Source organism: Callorhinus ursinus, unplaced genomic scaffold (assembly GCF_003265705.2).
Source record: "Callorhinus ursinus isolate GAN/ISIS: 27379988/994484 unplaced genomic scaffold, GSC_fseal_2.0 scaffold83, whole genome shotgun sequence".
Classification (NCBI taxonomy): domain Eukaryota; kingdom Metazoa; phylum Chordata; class Mammalia; order Carnivora; family Otariidae; genus Callorhinus; species Callorhinus ursinus.
The window spans coordinates 2977932-2997240 of record NW_027397145.1 but is presented as its reverse complement, the minus strand read 5'-3'; the positions used below and the strand labels follow the sequence as shown (position 1 = coordinate 2997240).

At 46.8% G+C, this 19309-nt stretch overlaps 1 protein-coding gene across 1 annotated transcript in view; it reads right to left on the bottom strand.

Moving 5' to 3' along the window:
* The window catches only part of SPOCK1 (SPARC (osteonectin), cwcv and kazal like domains proteoglycan 1), a 603296-nt gene extending 601561 nt beyond the window's left edge, over positions 1-1735 (bottom strand). The window contains exons 1-2 of the mRNA XM_073887823.1: positions 1589-1735; positions 788-973 (exon numbers count right to left, since the gene is read on the bottom strand). Coding sequence (XP_073743924.1) covers positions 788-973 — 186 coding nt within the window. The 5' untranslated portion in view covers positions 1589-1735. The remainder of the gene's footprint in view (positions 1-787; positions 974-1588) is intronic.
* Between the last annotated feature and the right edge of the window lie 17574 nt (positions 1736-19309).

Here is a 19309-nt window from a genome sequence, read left to right as displayed (position 1 = left end):
CCCCCCCCCCCCCCCCCCCCCCCCCCGCCGTAGCACCCGAGCGGTCGCCATCTGCTGGAAACACTATGCCAGGTGCTTCTTGTCCAGCATCCTCTGGGACATACCCGTGCAGTAGCAGCCCTGGGGCAGAAACAGGCAGCACATGTGCCTCCCGGGACTCCCCCAGAAGAGCAATCCTCTGCCACCCAGGCTCCTCTTCAGGGCAGGAGACGGACTCCATGAGTGGCCTGCTCCCTTTCCCCTCAGACACCGAGGGTCAAAACCACCACACCTCCCCCACACCACTACCATCAACCTTTGATGAGCCCCATTGCCATGACCCTCCAAAGCTCCTAGAACACCTGTCTCTCTTAATAAATCAGCCGGGCTCAGCCCCAAGCGTAACATCTGCAGCACGGACTCTTCTGGCACAGCGTGGAGATGGTCCAAATCACTGCTGCCCCCAGGAAGGTTCTCTAGGGCGCTCGGTAAAGTCAACCACCAACGTTAGGGGAACGGAGGGCCTGAGGAAGCCTCTCTCTGAGCTGCTTGCTGTTCATACCATGTCAGTCAGTCACCTCCCCCAGTCCCATGATAACACACACCTGGACCACAGGTCGCAGGCAAAGAGCATCAAGCCTTCGAAGTTGTCTTTAAAGTTCTTCTCTGGCAAGAGGCAGCCTAGGAACCCCGACCGACAAGCTGCGGGGGCAGGTGTGCACCAATCCCCGCTCCACCCCGCCCCAGAGGCCCCCTCCCTGAGAGGCTCCCGGGCCCCGCAGGGCCTGGCAGCAGCAGCGGTACTCACGTCTCGAAAGCGGTTCCAGTACTTGTCCCGGTCGTACTGGGAGACGGTGCTCAGCCACCGGTCATTGTCTAGAAAATTGTCGTTGTGGGGGCCCGCGCCGCCGGCGAGCGCGTCCGGGTGCCGACTCTCCACCTGGAGGAAGCACCACGCCGCGGCCGCCGCCGCCAGCACCGCGATCGCCGGCATCTGCGGGCAGGGGGCACGCAGGGGCGTGAGGCGGGAGCGCAGGGCCAGGCGAGCCCCCCGCGCCGCACCGCGCTCTCCGCGCCTCCGCGACCCGCCCGGGCTGCAGGAACTGGGGCTCTCACCGCGGGGACACGGTCATCCCCGCACACCCCGGGGCGCCTGTCGCGGATCTAGAGACCCGGGGACCCCTCTCACGAATGGGGGGCTTAGTTACAAATGAAGAGGCTGCGTCACAAATTAGGGGCTGCTCCCAAACTATAGGGGACCCCTGTCGCCTATTCTCCGGGTGCCCTACAGACCGCTACTCTCAGATCAGGGTTTTCAGCAACCCTCCCCAAAAACGGGGAGCCCCGGGTCGGCAAGCCGCACTCCCATAGACGGTGCCCAGAGCTCTGGGGTAGGGGAGGGGGAGAACAGGGCTCCGAGCACCAGCCCAGGCTCTGGCCCAACGGGGCGCAGGGTGCGGAGGTGGGGGGTCCCCCTGGCCCGCCCTGCCGCCTCGGCAAGAGGGGCGCGCGGAGACACCCCCAGGCCCTGCCCCTGCCAGCCTCCCGGTGGTCGCGGGGAGGTCCCAACTACGCCAAGTTGGGGCGCGGGGTTCCGCGGGGCACGTACCGTGGGGGCCGGCCCGGGTCCGCACGTCCGAGTTGCTCGAGCTCGCGTGGCGCGGTCGCAGAGGAGGCTGATCCGCCGCGTCGCTCTCCAAAGCTCCTGCCACCCGCCGCCGCGCGTCCGGCCGCTTTGTGAGCCCGCAGCGCTCTGGCTCCGCTCGCTCTCCAGCTCGCTCGGGCGCGGCGACCGCGGGCGGAGGAGCCCGAGCGCACGAGCCGAGGCCTTTGGCGACCCCTGGCGGCCGTGCGCTGCCGTGTCGCCCGCCCGACAGCCGCGCCGCCCCTGGGCGGGCGGCCTGGGACGTGGTTATCCACAGCTCAGTGCGGGGCTGAAACAAGCTTTCAGGCTCAAGCAGCGGACAGCCAGCGGAAGCGACTGAGGATACAAGGCCAAGAAGCCGGCCAGCGTTTAGACATTCTCAAAAGGAAGGTCGTCGGGCCACCCAGGTCAGCCTCACCTAGGTCGGGGGAGGAGAGGGCTTCTTAAAAATGCGGATTCCTGCTTCAAGCTCCAGACTCGCTGAATCAGCATTCCTTAGGAGCCACCCCCACCCCCACCCCCCCACCCCCGGCCCCAGGTGAGTGAATTTCTGCACTGGCCATTCCTGGTCGTGTGCCCACCTGCGTCTCTGCACTCCCATGCCCCATTACCATGCCCACGGCTGTCAGTCCCTTAAACCAGTCCATCTGACCTCCATTTCTATAATTTCTACATCCTTGTACCCCCACGGCGGACCTGTGCGTATCTTTTGGTGTTCTTCTGCAGAGAAGCCCATGTCTGCTTGTGTTCCCATCCTTTGAGAACTGGCCCTGGCACCAGCCTGTTGGATTTTCCTCGAGGGCAGGAAGGAGAAAGAGGAAAACTAAACCAGGTTTCAGGAAGAGGACACAGGACACAGACAGGGAGGGGAGGAAGAGGGGGGAGGGCGCGGCACTTGACCTCCTCCCCCCGCCCCCCCACCATCTGGTTTCCAGCACCTGGTCGAACAGGGCTGGAAAGGAATTAATGCAGTGCCCTGTGTGCATACGGGTGACACTCACCTGCCGCCTTTCTCTTGTACAAACACACCCCATTCCCCAGACACCAGAGTGCTCTTTTAAAACACACCTGATACCTTCGCCCCTCTTCCTTCAACGCACACACTTAAAAACCTTCACGTTGCTTTCCTGATGAAAACCAAACTCTGAGTGAAGCCCCCAGACCCTGCACATCCGTCCCCGCTCCGGCTGCCTCTCAGGCCACTCCTTCCTCCTTTCCTGACTTCTAGGACACGTTGGTCTTGGTACAGACCCCAGTGGGGGTAAGTGAATTGGGTGCTCACTTCTGCCTGGGCCACGGTCCACGCCCAACCCAACACGAGCTTCATTAATTCACCCCTGTAGCTTATACATCCTGACCTCTTCACAGTAACTCTTGCTAAACCTGTGGACCAGGCCAAGACCCTAGTGAGGCTCTCCTTAAGAGCACCCTTCTCCAGCTGTCAGCTCCCTGCTCTTGAAATCCCTTACTCCACGTTTGTGCTCCCTACCTGGCTGCAGCGAGGGGAGGACGGAGGCCACATTTGGCTCATTCACCTCTGCCCCCACTGCCCAGAGCCACGCTCCTGACACACAGCGAGTGCTCAAAAAAATAGGTGATGAATGAATGAATGAATGAATGGCACCCAGCTGTGGCCTGGGACCACACCTAGCCAACACTCCCCAACCTGTGTGGTGTGGTCAGATATGAGTTGTGCCACAACTAACTTGGTTGCATGTAGTTTCATGTACGGAAATTGGATTGTGATGTTTCCTAAAAAGTAGCAGATGCTTATCCCAACATTGCTCTGACTGATTTACATTCCTAGAAGCATTCTGGAGAGGGAGAAAAAGGAATGGAGGTACAGCTAATATATTGGGGACCACATGTCATCCATAGTTTATTTTATCATGGAAATATGTTCGGTATTTCAGGGTCGTGTCCTGGCTGGATCAGAGTGGGAAAGAGATTTAGAAATGATGGAGAGAGCATTTCTTAGTTTTCATAGAAACCCAATCAAGCAGCCACTTCACCATTTCTCTGCCCAATTTGACAGCAAAACTTCTCCAAAGAGTTGTCCCCAAATGTCATTCTGCCTCCTCAGCTCCAGTTCTTTCTTTCTTCCACCCACTCTCATGTGCTTTTCATCCTCACTGACTGAAGTGACTTGTCACCATCAGCAACCTCCTCCAAGTCATCACACTGAGTGGGAGACCTCCCCTTCTTCAGTCCTCCCGTTCTTGGCCTCTGAGAGGTTTCCTGAGGCTCCTGTGGCACCAGCCCTGCTGGCTCTCCCACTCCCCACTGATCATGCCCACCGGTCATTTTCAGGGCTCAGGCCTGGGCCCTCTGCTCTGTCTACACCGTGTCCCTGGGTGTTCCTATCCAATCCTGTGCGGAGATTCTGCAGTTGCATTTCCAGCCTCGAAGGGTCTGGTGACTTTCAGCTGTACGTCCAACTTCGCACTTGACATCTCCTCCACATGACCCATGGGTGTGTCAGACTGGACCAGGTGAAACCAGGAGTCTAGATTTCCCTCCGTGAACCTGTGCTCTGAGAGATTCCCTATTGCAGTAAATGTAATCCCATGCACATGGCTGCAAAGGCCAGAAACCTGGGAGGCATCTTCAGTCTCTTCCTTGCCCTCGCCCCTCACCTCGTGTCTATCAGCAAGCTGACCTGTTCCACTGCGCACCGCCCCTCCAATCCATCCACTTCAGTCCACGCACATGGCACCCTGGGGCCCACAGCCACTGCTTCTCACCTGGAGGACTACACTGGCTTCTTGGTTCATCTCCCTGATTCTTTCCTTTCCCCTCCAATCCATTATCCATTCAGGATAATCACTTCCAAACAGAAACCACTCCCTTGGGAAAAAAAAAAAAAAAAAACCATTCAATGGTTCACTGTGACACCAAAAAAAAACCACCCAAACTCCCTCCCATGACTGAGGAAGCCCTATTCCATCTGGCCTCTCTCCCTCCCTCCCAGTCCCTGGATTCTTGCCATGCTCCTTGTCATGGTTTTGCACACATGCCAAGCATGTTCTCACCACAGGTACTTGGAACTGGCCAGGTCCTTGGCCTGGAATGTACTCTCCCTGCCCTTCCTAGGTCAGCTGTTTCTTAGCTGTCTGATCTCAGCTCGGTGTCACCTCTCAGGGAAGGCTTCCCTGACCACTTCATCTAAAACAGGCCCTCCCCAGCCCAGCTGCATCACCACTCTCTAGCCTTGTACCTGGTTGTCCCATAAGAGTATTTGGTTCCTTTGTCTCTCTCTTTCCCAGTCCAAATATTAGTTCCAGGAGGATATACATAGCATCTTTTTGACTCCTGTATTCCCAGGCTTATCTCAGAGTCTGACAGTCAATGGGCACTCAATAAATATTTATCGATGAATGAATGAATGAATGAATGAATGAAGCAAGCACATTCCATAGTCCTTCATGCATTCAGAAGTTTGGAAACTGTCTATAGGCGTTTCCTTTGGTAGCCCTTAAATCCCTTGTCCTGCAGATCCAAACTCTGCCTTTCTGGCAGGGCCTGTCCCCAGTTTAATCAGAGGGCATCTGCTCTTGGCAAGTCTCCAACTTCACAACTGGAACCTTCCCTGGAACCACCCACTGGGGTGGGAAGGGCAGCCAGAGCACCACGGGCAGGTGTGGGGATGCTGGATCTGGCCAGAGCCGAGAAAGGACATAACCTTGGAACAGGGGCAAGGAAGCTGGAAGCTGGAGACCTGCCATCAGCACAGCCAGCACTTGAGGGCAGAAATGTCAGATTTATTCAGCTGCGGGAAGTACCCGGGACCAAAATCAATACTGAGCCTTGGGGCTATATTTCTGCTTTTCATTGGCTAACGCACAACTATAATAACTCCTTGTTTTAACATAGTTCTTACTTCCAAAGTGCTCCACATGTTTTATTTTCAGTTTAATGGATCCTCAGACACGTGCTCCTGGGTATTCTGAAACAGACATAACTATCACCATTTTATGCTGAGGATAGGGGAGCAGAGAAAGGTCAGATGAATTGCTGAAGGTCACAGAATGAGGAAGGTGGATCTCGTAGTGGAAAGTTCTGAGTGTAGCTCCCGCTCCACAATGCTCTGCTGGCTAGAATGACCACCCACTGGGCTCCATGGGATAAAATAGGTGCCTGAGATACTCACCTTGTCATCAACCCAGATTTATGTTTAGCTGCAGACTCCTATCTCCCTCCTACATGGCATCTCCATTTGGCCATCTTGCCACCACTTTGAATTCAGTGTGTCCAAAACGGAATGCCTGACCCATGCCTCCTCACTAAACCTGCTCCCTACCCGTGTCCCCACCTCAGGAAAACCAGCACCACCCCAAACACCAGTGTCATTCTGACCCCTTCCTCAGCCCCCACTTTCAATGAGTCACCGACATGTCAAGTCTCCCTCTGCGGTATTTCCCGGTGCACCCACTCTGCCCCCTGCTACACCTCTAGAGTCCACTCCCCCACCACTGTTCATCTGCACCACATGGAGTCCCCTACAAGGGTCTCTGCCTCTCCGCTAGACATGTGTGATTCACTCTCCATATGGGCACCAGACGGGTCCTCTCTCAATAGAAACGTGACCGCTTCTCTCTCCTTACTGACCTGCCAGTGCTGTCAGGATGAAGATCAAGCACCTAACCCTGACTCCCTCTATACCCTGCTAAACCTGGATGCTACCAGCCCTTTCCTCCTTTCCCTCTAATCACCTGCCCCCCGCCCACTCCCCTCCAGGGCCTATTTGTGGGGGCTCCCTACAGCCTGGATGCTTCTCCTCACTCCCTGCCCTTCTCCCCGCCAGCCCCTGCTTACCCTTCAGATTACAGCTTCACGCTAAGTCCTCAGAAGAGGCTCTCCTGACCCAAGCCTCCTCACTGCACTCATCACAGCTGTAAAATGTCCATCCTCCACCAGACCCTCAGGGCACAGAGGTCTGGCCATGTCTGTCTTGTTTGCTGTTGACCCCAGAGTGCTTAAAAAAGCATCTGGTACCTAGACGGTACTCAATAAATATTGAGTGAATCAGTGAATGCTTATGGCTCAATGTATTTATTTCCCTCCCTTCTCAAAAGCAAAGCAGCTCCCAGGTTTCTGTCCGTATCTTCACCCCCAAACCCTCCATGGATGGAAGCTGGAAACAATGAGGGATGAAGTGACCACTCCATTCCCAGGCTGCCTGCTGCTTTGAGGCTGAACATATCCCAGCCCCAAGAAGAGGACAAATGAAATAGGTGCGTTTCTTGGCACCACTGAAAAGAGCTCACCCAGCAGGGCCTGTAACTTTTACGAAGGTGTCGATTTCTCCTATTGATTATATGTATACAGCTGAGCCAGGCTCACTCCATCTCCCTGCATACCCCATGGCCATTCCCACCCCACACACATACCATCTTGCTCTCTTTCCCCCCATGCAGAGCCATGGTGTATGGGCAGCCCAGCTTGGGAGAAATTGATTTTAAGCAAATGAATACCTCACAAATAAATGAAAATAACCGTCAGAAAAGACTAATGGCCAAGTAACTACCTAGGGACAAAGTAGAGGGAGCCAAAGTCCTGCCCACAGAGGGAAAAAAAAAAAAACACAAGAGTGTGACATTACTAGGAACATTTGCTGATGTGCACTGGACATGTCACAGATACTACAGTCCTATGTGTTATCTAATACAATGTTCACAACAACCTCCTATAAAGTAGGCACCAAGATAAGTCCCATTTCACAGATGGAGACACTGAGTCCCAGGGTTGTGTAACCACTCATCCAGAATCCCTCAGTGAGTAAATGGAAGAGCCAGGATTTGAACCAGGCACTACCTGATGTCAAAGGTTCCCTCCGACCCACCAGAGCACTCAGCCCCACCACCGCCACCTCCCACCCTGCCCTCTGCGTTTCCCTCATCTCTCACATGAAATCTCACACTAGTAAAAAGTCACCTTTTCATGTAAATGGGCTGTTCCTAATTCATTATACACAATATCTGTTGTTCTTATGAACTTTAGTGCTCGTTTCCATGAAATGTATAGTCAGCAATATGTTAAAATGGGAAATCAGGCTAATTATTTATGATTGTGACTGTCTATGCTTCAGAAGGCACTGACAACTGGGACTCCTTGAACATGGTACCAAATGGCTCAACAGGACTCGGGATCCATGAAGAGGATGTAACCTCACCAGCATGGGGTGTAAAATAGAATTTGGGCACCAGGGGTCACATGTTTGGTCTTCATCCAGGAACACTAAGGCCCTTTCTACATCAGAGAGTGATGGCTGCTTACAGGACGCCTGGTGAAATGGGGTGAGGTGCTGTCTTGACCCAGTTCTGTGGTCCTGTGGGGAAAATGGAATCAGGTGCCCAAAGACTGTGGAACAGAGACTTCCAGGGACAGATGCATCTGTGAAAAGTCACTGGGGATGAGGGAGCAAACTCAGAATCTTCATTTCATCATTCAACAATGAGCTATGGAGCAGACCCTTTGTGCCAAGCTAGATGACCCTTGGGACACAACTGTTGAATGGGACAGATAGAGCCCCTGCCATCATGGAGCTTATTCTAACGGGGAAGACCTCAATGCTGGTTTGCAGCACTGGAGGCAAGCTTGGCCCAGCTGGTGAGAATTCATCTCTGTTTGATTCCTCTGTGCTCTTGCAGGTCCCCAAAAATCTCTGACACTCTTCTGCCTAGAACATTCTCCCAATTCCTCAGTAGCTAAAATAATCCCTGGAGTTTGTGAGACGCTGTCAGCTGTCAGATGCATCCCTTTTCAGAGAAGTTAAAGCAGCACGCATCAATAAAACAATGCAGTGCCTACCTCAGAGGGTTATCAAGAAGATCTGGAGAGGTTAAAAAACTTGCTCAGGATAATAAGGGATCTGATCCCAGGCATTGTGGCTTCTAAGTCCATCTCTACACCTTGAGGTGGGGCAGCCTCACTCATTTCCCCTTACACTATGCTCTGAGCTGGGAAATAGGAAGATACCTCATCTCTGTGGACTGAACAACAAGCCCTTAGAGACTTGAAGGTAATTATCTTTTCTCCTCCCAGAAAAGCCATCTAAGCTCCTTTTTTTCCTCATTAAACAATGGATCGTGGATCACATCAAAAACTAATGATGTATTGTATGGTGACTACCATAATAAAATTTAAAAAAAAAAGATGAGAAAACACCCATGTGTTGGCCTCAACCTAAATACACAGTACAAAGATTCACAGTGGGCTGGCAGGGACCTTCTTCCCTCTCAGGGTCAACACCAGAATTCAGCCCTTAGAAGTGTTTTAGCTTGGGGATCATGCCGGTTCACACCTTGTGGAGATGGAGGCCAGGGATTACCAAGTCAACAGAGAGCTTGGTGGTCCACCAGAGAGCAAGGGCTGGTGCAAAGGGCCCCAGCTCAGCAAAGATCCCAAGACTGAGCACAAAAATGGAGTTCTTCATGGAGGAAGCTCTCCAAGAATCTTTCAAGCTGAAATGGAGATGAGAGAGCAAATTTGGAGCTGGAGAAGCCACACAGATCCAAGTGGGCCTTAGAAACACAATAAAATGAACCAGACTAGTCTGCTGAGCACCCAGAGGAGCCCAAGCATTAACTGTCTTACTGGAACATGAACTAACTGGAAAGGATTTCTAAGACCATTGAGTAACTAACTTTGAACTAAAACCAAACCTCCCATAAATATTTCCTACCCAAACTCCCCAAGTGGAATACAGATGGGTCAACAAAGACCAACACACTAAACTGAACCGGCTCAAGCCCCCAGGAATGAACAATGCTATGAAGGCATCATCTCAAGGAGAGACAGTACCAGAAGGCCTTTTGATATATCAGTAAGACAGTTTGTGTCAGTAAGACACAAACCTCCATCATTGTCCTAATTACCCACAGCCTGGAGGCCCTGATAAACCCTGGTTCAAACACCAGCTCAGCCTCCTATGGGCTGTGGACTCTCAGACTAGTTGATTAATCCCTCTGGACCCATTTGTTTCCCTGTAAAATGAAGAAAATAATGGTGTACCTTCTTTATATGGCTGTGAGGAGGATTAAGAGGGATGTAAAACTTGCCTAATGTCTACGCATGGGAAACACTATAAATATGATGTGTCAGTATCAATGCTGCTCCTATAAGATGCTTTACAATGTACCGTGTGATTTCTTATTAAAGTCTCACATATGCGGCTCACACAAGCAGGAGCATTCACCCCTTTAGAAACTGAGACACACAGACTCAGAGTAAAAATTTTAATCACTTGCACACTCCTCTCCACTACATTTTTCTTAAAAGTCAAAGTGTTGGGAAGAATTTGCCTGGCTACATGCAGATTTGCCTATAATTTACAGGGGCCTACAACTATGAAAGACATCCTCAGGCAATTTGCAAGTTAAATTTGTATCATTTCACTCAAGGCATGAAGTAAAAACGGAGTTATCGGGCCAAGGAGAGCTGTAGGGGAGACAGCAGGGGTCCCGAGAAGCTCTCCCGAGAGTTTCAGTGGGAGAACACTAAATTTAGAAAGTTAGTGTGTGCCCAACAAAGGAATATTATGCAGGTCATTAGAAGGATGGCTATAAAACCCATGAAGTAATATGGAGACACAAAGGGTAATAAAAGAAAAAATAAAGTTGTAGAATTGGATGTCCAGAAGGATTTCAGCAGGAAAGAAGGTAGAAAAAAACAAGTAAACACTCCAGACTAGCAGTGGCTATGTTAAGGCAGAACTGTGGGCAGTGTTCTTTCCCTTCTTCCAAAGATATCTCAATGTGGAAGTGTAACATAAATAGTATATCCTGTAATAGGATCATATACCCTAGAGTTAGAGAGACCTGGGTTTGGATCTCAGCTCTGTCACTTACCGCCTCTGTGATTTCCACAAGTTTTTCACTCCCTCTATGCTTCCATTTCCTTGTTTGTGGTATGTAGGTAATGATAGCACATACCTATCAGGATTTGGGGAAGATAATATCATAGGCACACAGTGCTTTGAACCACTCCTGCTCAATTAATTCTAAATGAGCATTCCCAAGAAAAAGGAGAACCTCACTGCTCTTTATCACTGGGGATTGACCAAGAGTGGCTGCTATTCTGTTGATTCTTATCAGGCCTCATTTTCTAACGAAGGCAGTGGAGAATTAGATTGGGAGTTCTGAGGCCCATTTTTTTTTAGGATTTTATTTATTTGTTTGAGAAAGGGAGCACGAGGAGGGGGAGGAGCAGAAAGGGAGGGAAGAAGAGGGGAAAGAACCTCAAGCAGACTCGGTGCTGAGCACAGACCTAACATGGGGCTCCATCTCACGACCCATGACATGAGCCAAAACCAAGAGTTGGATGCTTAACTGACTGAGCCACCCAGGTGCTCCATGAGGCCAAATTAATGCCATATTTTCCTGCATGTACCCAGGACTCCATTTCTCCTCTCCTAAAATGAGGGAAGAGGGTTATAGCACCTCTCCCCCAGCATTCAACTCTGAGGAGGAGTGAAATACCCTTGACATTAACAAGAGAAGTTTCCATATACTTTGAATCAATTACAAAGAATTCAAACAAATCAGTGAAGCAAAGAATAAATCAATGAGAAAATGGGCAAAGGCTTTGAACAGACAATTCACCAAAGAAATACAAATGGCCAAATTACATGAGTCAACTGCCTAGTAACCAAAATAAAGCACATTAAAATAACAAACCACCTATCAATTTTGCAAAGATGTCTATACTCACTATTTTCTGGTTCGCAGATATGGGGAAAAGTCTCCTCCTTTCCACACTGTCTGTGGGCTCATAAACTAGTATAACACTCCTGGAGGCCAAGTTCATGATATTTATTTTAAGAGTGATAAAATGTTTGTGACCTTTGACTTTTCAACTTCACCCATAGGAATTTAACCTACTAAGATAATTAAGGGTATGTACAAAGATTTGTCAACAATGGATGTTCTTCTCAGCATTATTTAGAACAGTGAAAACTTGGAAACGATCTAAATGTCTAGAAATGGGACTAGTTAAATAAACCACATTTATATAAAAGAACAATATATGTCTAGCAAGAAGTTGCTGCTGGCTGTGTTCTCCTCTAGGATTTTGATGGATTCCTGTATCATATTCAGGTCTTTCATCTATTTTGAATTTATTTTTCCATATGGTATAAGAAAGTGGTCCAGTTTCATTCTTTTGCATGTGGTTGTCCAATTTTCCCAACATCATTTGTTGAAGAGACTATCTTTTTTCTATTGGATATTCTTTCCTGTTTTATGGAAGATTAGTTGACCAGAGAGTTGAGGGTCCATTTCTGGGTTCTCTATTGTGTTCCATTGATCTGTGTGTGGTGTTTTTGTGCCAGTACCATACTGTCTTGATGATGACAGCTTTGCAGTAGAGCTTGAAGTCCAGAATTGTGATGCCTCCAGCTTTGGTTTTCATGCTCACCATCACTCAGCATCAGAGAAATACAAATTAAAACCACAATGAGATACCACCTCACACTGGACAGAATAGCTAAAATTAACATCTCAGGAAACAACAGATGTTGGCGAGGATGCAGAGAAAGGGGAACGCTCTTACACTTAGGTGGGGATGCAAATGGGTGCAGCCACTCTAGAAAACAGTATGGACATTCCTCAAAAACTCAAAAACAGAATTACCCTATGACCCAGCAACTGTATTACTAGGTATTTATCCAAAGGATACAAATATAGTGATTTGAAGGGGCACATGCACCCCAATGTTTATAGCAGCAATGTCCACAATGGCCAAACTATGGAAAGAGACCACATGTCCACTGACAGATAAGTGGTTAAAGAAGGTGTGAGACAGATATATAAATATATATATATATATATATATATATACATAAAATGGGATATTACTCAGCCATCAAAAAGAATGAAATCTTGCCATTTGCAATGATGTGAATGGAACTAGAGGGTATTTTGCTGAGCTAAATAAGTCAGTCAGAGAAAGACAAAAACCATGTGATTTCACTCATATGTGAAATTTAAGAAACAAAACAAATGAACATAGGGGAAGGGAAGGAAAGATAAGATGAAAACAGAGAGGGAGACAAACGGTAAGAGACTCTTAACTACAGGACAGCTGGAGAGGGATCAAACCATTTGGAACACCTACGAACTCAACAGGAGATCGAAGAAAAGAACAGTAACAACTCTCTGAAGAGGAAAGCGACCACTTACTGGAAGGTAGGACCTGTGGAGAAGTGAATCCGAGGTGATATTCGGGAGAATAGACGGCGGGGGAGGGGGCCTCCGTCGGTCACTTCTGGCAAGTGATAGAGCCACGGAGCACAAAATCGGAACTTTTAGAAGTCGGCTCCGCTGAGGGACGTCGCTCCAGTGGCTAAGCAGGGGATGGAACCCTCGCGGGACAGTGTGGTCTCCGGACCCTCGGGGTCACAGAAAGACCGGGGGTGCCTGAGTGCGGCAGAGCTCCCAGGTATCGGAGCGGGGAAGCCGGCTGCAGAGACAGAGCCGAGGCGCGGGCTCTCAGCTCGGGGTTGCCATAAACTGTGATCTGCGGCCCAGTCGGGGCACGGCTCCTCCAGCAGGGACCCAGCAGGCGGCAGATCCGGGGAGACTCCCCTTCCTTCCTGGGGAGGAGTGGTGCGGGAACGCACTGCAGGGATCTGCTGGGATTTGAGACTCCACACGGGGTCGGGTGCCAGAGATAGAAACGCTCGGTCACATGCCGGGTGAGCACGGAGTGCGGCCCGAGACCGGGGACACGGGAGTGACTGCTTTTCTCTGGGGGCGCACTGAGGAGCGGGGCCCCGAGTTCTCGGCTCCTCTGGGGTGGAGATTGGAGGCCGCCATTTTCATTCTCATCCTCCAAAGCTGTATGGAAAACTTGCAGGGAACAAAAGCTCCTGAGAGCAAACCCGAGCAGATTACTTAGCCTGGGACGACAAGGGCGGGGCAATTCCGCCTCCGGCAAAGACATTTGGGGACCACGGCAACAGGCCCCTCCCCCAGAAGATCAGCAAGAACAGCCAGCCAAGACCAAGTTTACCGATCAATGAGAACGGCAGAACTCCAGCACTAGGGGAACACTGCTCATAGAATTCATGGCTTTTTTACCATGATTCTTTAGTCTTTCAAAGTTAATTTTTTTAACTCTTTTTTTTTGAATTTTTCTTTTTCCCTTTTTCAACCAACATCTTATCAATCCCTTTTTTAAAAAAAATTTTTATTTTTTATTCTTAGAGTCATATTCTAACCCTTCATAGGAGTTACCCTTATTTTTTGCATATATATATATATATATATATAAGTTGTTCTGTCTTTAAAATTTTGAGATACAGTTTCTTCTAACAGATCAAAATATACATATGGCTTTGTTCTAGTCTCCTGCCTGATCATATTCTCTCCCCCTTTTTTTTTCTTTCTTTCTTTTTTTTTAATCCTCTTCTTTCTTTTTTCAAAAACTTCTTATCAGTTCCTTTTATAAAATTTTTTATAATTTTCATCTTTACAATCATATTCCATCCCTTAATCGTATCAGTCCTTATTTTTGTACATATATATCTTCCTTTCTTTAAAATTTTGGGAGGCACTTTCTTCTAACAGACCAAAATATACCCAAAATCTAGTGTGTGGCACTGATCTATGCACCAGCCTGATCATATTTGATCATATTCTGGTTTTTTTGTTTTGTTCTGTTTTTGTTTGTTTTTATCTTTTTCTTTTTTTTCCTCTCTTTCTTTTTTCTTTCTTTCCCTTTCTTTTCCTCTGGTTTCAGTCTTTTCTGATTTGTTTAGAGTATATTTTCTAGGGATGATGTTACCTTGTTAGCATTTTGTTCTCTCATTTATCTATTCTCCTCTGGACAAAATGACAAGATGGAAAAAATCACCTCAACAAAAAGAACAAGAGGTAGTACCATCAGCCAGGGACCTACTCAATACAGACATTAGTACAATGTCGGGCCTAGAGTTCAGAATCATGATTTTAAAGATACTAGCTGGGCTTGAAAACAGCATGGAAGTTATTAGAGAAACCCTTTCTGGAGAAATAAAAGAACTAAAATCTAACCAAGTCGAAATCAAAAAGGCTATTAATGAGGTGCAATAAAAAATGGGGGCACTAACTGCTAGGATAAATGAGGCAGAAGAGAGAATCAGCCATATAGAAGACCAAATGATGGAAAATAAAGAAGCTGAGAAAAAGAGAGATAAACAACTACTGGATCATGAGGGCAGAATTCGAGAGATAAGCGATACCATAAGATGAAACAACATTAGAATAATTGGGATTCCAGAAGAAGAAGAACAAGAGAGAGCGGCAGAAGGTATACTGGAGCAAATTATAGCAGAGAACTTCCCTAATGTGGGGAAGGAGACAGGCATCAAAATCCAGGAGGCACAGAGAACCCCTCTCAAAATCAATAAAAATAGGTCAATACCCCGACATCTAATAGTAAAACTTACAAGTCTCAGAGACAAAGAGAACATCCTGAAAGCAGCTCGGGAGAAGAGATCTGTAACCTACAATGGTAAAAATATTAGATTGGCAACAGACCTATCCACAGAGGCCTGGCAGGCCAGAAAGGACTGGCAAGATATCTTCGGAGCACTAAACGAGAAAAATATGCAGCCAAGAGTACTATATCCAGCTAGGCTGTCATTGAAAATAGAAGGAAAGATAAAAAGCTTCCAGGACAAACAAAAACTAAAGGAATTTGCAAACACAAAACCAGCCCTCCAAGAAATATTGAAAGGGGTCCTCTAAGCAGAGAGAGAGCCTAAAAGCAGCATAGACCAGAAAGGAACACAGACAATATACAGTAACAGTCACCTTACAGGCAATACAATGGCACTAAATGCATATCTTTCAATAGTTACCCTGAATGTAAATGGGCTGAATGCCCCAATCAAAAGACACAGGCTATCAGATTGGATTAAAAAACAAGACCCATCGATATCCTGTCTGCAAGAGACTCATTTTAGACCCAAAGACGCCCCCAGATTGAAAGTGAGGGTGTGGAAAACCATTTACCAGGCTAATGGACAAAAAAAGAAAGCTGGGGTGGCAATCCTTCTATCAGACAAATTAGATTTTAAAACAAAGACTGTAATAAGAGATGAGGAAGGACACTCTATCCTACTTAAAGGGTCTATCCAACAAGAAGATCTAACAATTGTAAATATCTATGCCCCGAACATGGGAGCAGCCAATTATATAAGGCAATTAATAACAAAAGCAAAGAAACACATTGACAACAATACGATAATAGTGGGGGACTTTAACACCCCCCTGACTGAAATGGACAGATCATCTAAGCAAAAGATCAACAAGGAAATAAAGACTTTAAATGACACACTGGACCAAATGGACTTCACAGACATATTCAGAACATTCCATCCCAAAGCAACGGAATACACATTCTTCTCTAGTGCCCATGGAACATTCTCCACAATAGATCACATCCTAGGTCACAAATCAGGTCTCAACCGGTACCAAAAGATTGGGATTATTCCCTGCATATTTTCAGACCACAGTGCTTTGAAACTAGAACTCAATCACAAGACGAACGTCGGAAAGAACTCAATACATGGAGGCTAAAGAGCATCCTACTAAAGAATGAATGGGTCAACCAGGAAATTAAAGAAGAACTAAAAAAATTCATGAAAATGAAAACACAACTGTCCAAAATCTTTGGGATACAGCAAAGGCAATCCTGAGAGGAAAGTATATAGCAATACAAGTCTTTCTCAAGAAACAAGAAAGGTCTCAAATACACAACCTAATGCTACACCTAAAGGAGCTAGAGAAAAAACAGCAAATAAAGCCTAAACCCAGCAGGAGAAGAGAAATAATAAAGATCAGAGCAGAAATCAATGAAAGAGAAACCAAAAGAACAGTAGAACAGATCAACGAAACTAGGAGCTGGTTCTTTGAAAGAATTAACAAGATTGATAAACCCCTGGCCAGACTTATCCAAAAGAAAAGAGAAATGACCCAAATCAACAAAATCATGAATGAAAGAGGAGAGATCACAACCAACACCAAAGACATACAAACAATTATAAGAACATATTATGAGCAACTCTATGCCAGCAAATTATATAACCTGGAAGAAATGGATGCATTCCTAGAGATGTATCAACTACCAAAATTGAACCAGGAAGAAATAGAAAACCTGAACAGATCTATAATCACTAAGGAAATTGAAGCAGTCATCAAAAATCTCCCAATAAACAAAAGCCCAGGGCCAGATGGCTTCCCAGGGGAATTCTATCAGACATTTAAAGAAGAATTAATACCTATCCTCCTGAAACTGTTCCAAAAAATAGAAATGGAAGGAAAACTTCCAAGTTCATTTTATGAGGCCACCATTACCTTGATCCCCAAACCAGACAAAGACCCCATAAAAAAGGAGACTTACAGACCAATATCTGTGATGAACATGGATGCAAAAATTCTCACCAAAATACTAGCCAATAGGATCCAACAGTACATTAAAAGGATTCTTCACCACGACCAAGTGGGATTTATCCCTGGGCTGCAAGGCTGGTTCAACATCCGCAAATCAATCAACGTGATACAATACATTAACAAAAGAAAGAACAAGAATCATATGATCCTCTCAATAGATGCAGAAAAAGCATTTGACAAAGTACAGCATCCTTTCTTGATCAAAACTCCTCAGAGTATAGGGATAGAGGGTACATACCTCAATATCATAAAAGTCATCTACGAAAAACCTACAGCGAATATCATTCTCAATGGGGAAAAGCTGAGAGCTTTCCCCCTAAGGTCAGGAACGCGGCAGGGATGTCCACTATCACCACTGCTATTCAACATAGTATTAGAAGTCCTAGCCACAGCAATCAGACAACAAAAAGAAATCAAAGGCATCCAAATCGGCAGAGAGGAAGTCAAACTCTCACTCTTTGCAGATGATATGATACTGTATGTGGAAAACCCAAAAGACTCCACCCCAAAACTGCTAGAACTCATACAGGAATTCAGTAAAGTGGCAGGATATAAAAATCAATGCACAGAAATCAGTGGCATTCCTATACCCCAACAACAAGACAGAAGAGAGAGAAATTAAGGAGTCGATCCCATTTACAATTGCACCCAAAACCATAAGATACCTAGGAATAAACCTAACCAAAGAGGCAAAGAATCTGTACTCAGAAAACTATAAAATACTCGTGAAAGAAATTGAGGAAGACACAAAGAAATGGAAAAACGTTCCATGCTCATGGATTGGAAGAACAAACATTGTGAAGATGTCAATGTTACCTAGAGCAATCTACACATTAAATGCAATCCCCATTAAATACCATCCACTTTTTTCAAAGAAATGGAACAAAGAATCCTAAAATTTGTATAGAACCAGAAAAGACCCCGAATAGCCAGAGGAATGTTGAACAAGAAAAGCAAAGCTGGCGGCATCACAATTCCGGACTTCTAGCTCTATTACAAAGCTGTCATCATCAAGACAGTATGGTACTGGCACAAAAACAGATACATCGATCAATGGAACAGAATCGAGAGCCCAGAAATGGACCCTCAACTCTATGGTCAATTCATTTTGACAAAGCAAGAAAGAATGTCCAATGGAAAAAAGACAGTCTCTTCCACAAATGGTGTTGGGAAAATTGGACAGCCACATGCAGAAGAATGAAACTGGACCATTTTCTTACACCACACACAAAAATAGACTCAGAATGGTTGAAAGACCTAAATGTGAGACAGGAGTCCATCAAAATCCTAAAGGAGAACACAGGCAGCAACCTCTTCGACCTCAGCCGCAGCAACTTCTTCCTAGAAACATTGCCAAAGGCAAGGGAAGCAAGGGCAAAAATGAACTATTAGGATTTCATCAAGATAAAAAGCTTTTGCACAGCAAAAGAAACAGTCAACAAAACCAAAAGACAACCAACAGAATGGGAGAAGATATTTGCAAATGACATATCAGATAAAGGGCTAGTATCCAAAATCTATAAAGAACTTATCAAACTCAACACCCAAAGAACAAATAATCCAATCAAGAAATGGGCAGAAGACGTGAACAGACATTTTTCCAAAGAAGACATCCAAATTGCCAACAGGCACATGAAAAAGTGCTCCACATCGCTCGGCATCAGGGAAATCCATATCAAAACCTCAATAAGATACCACCTCACACCTGTCAGAATGGCTAAAATTAACAAGTCAGGAAATGACGATGTTGGCAGGGATGCGGACAAAGGGGAACCCTCCTACACTGTTGGTGGGAATGCAAACTGGTGCAACCACTCTGGAAAACAGTATGGAGGTTCCTCAAAAAGTTGAAAATAGAGCTACCATACGACCCAGCAATTGCACTACTGGGTATTTACCCCAAAGATACAAATGTAGGGATCCGAAGAGGTATGTGCACCCCAACGTTTATAGCAGCAATGTCCACAATAGCCAAACTGTGGAAAGAGTCAAGATGTCCATCGACAGATGAATGGATAAAGAAGAAGTGGTATATATATACAACAGAATATTATGCAGCCATCAAAAGGAAGGAGATCTTGCCATTTGCAACGACATGGATGGAACTGCAGGGTGTTATGCTGAGTGAAATAAATCAATCGGAGAAAGACATGTATCATATGACCTCACTGATATGAGGAATTCTTAATCTCAGGAAACAAACTGAGGGTTGCTGGAGTGGTGGGTGGTGGGAGGGATGGGGTGGCTG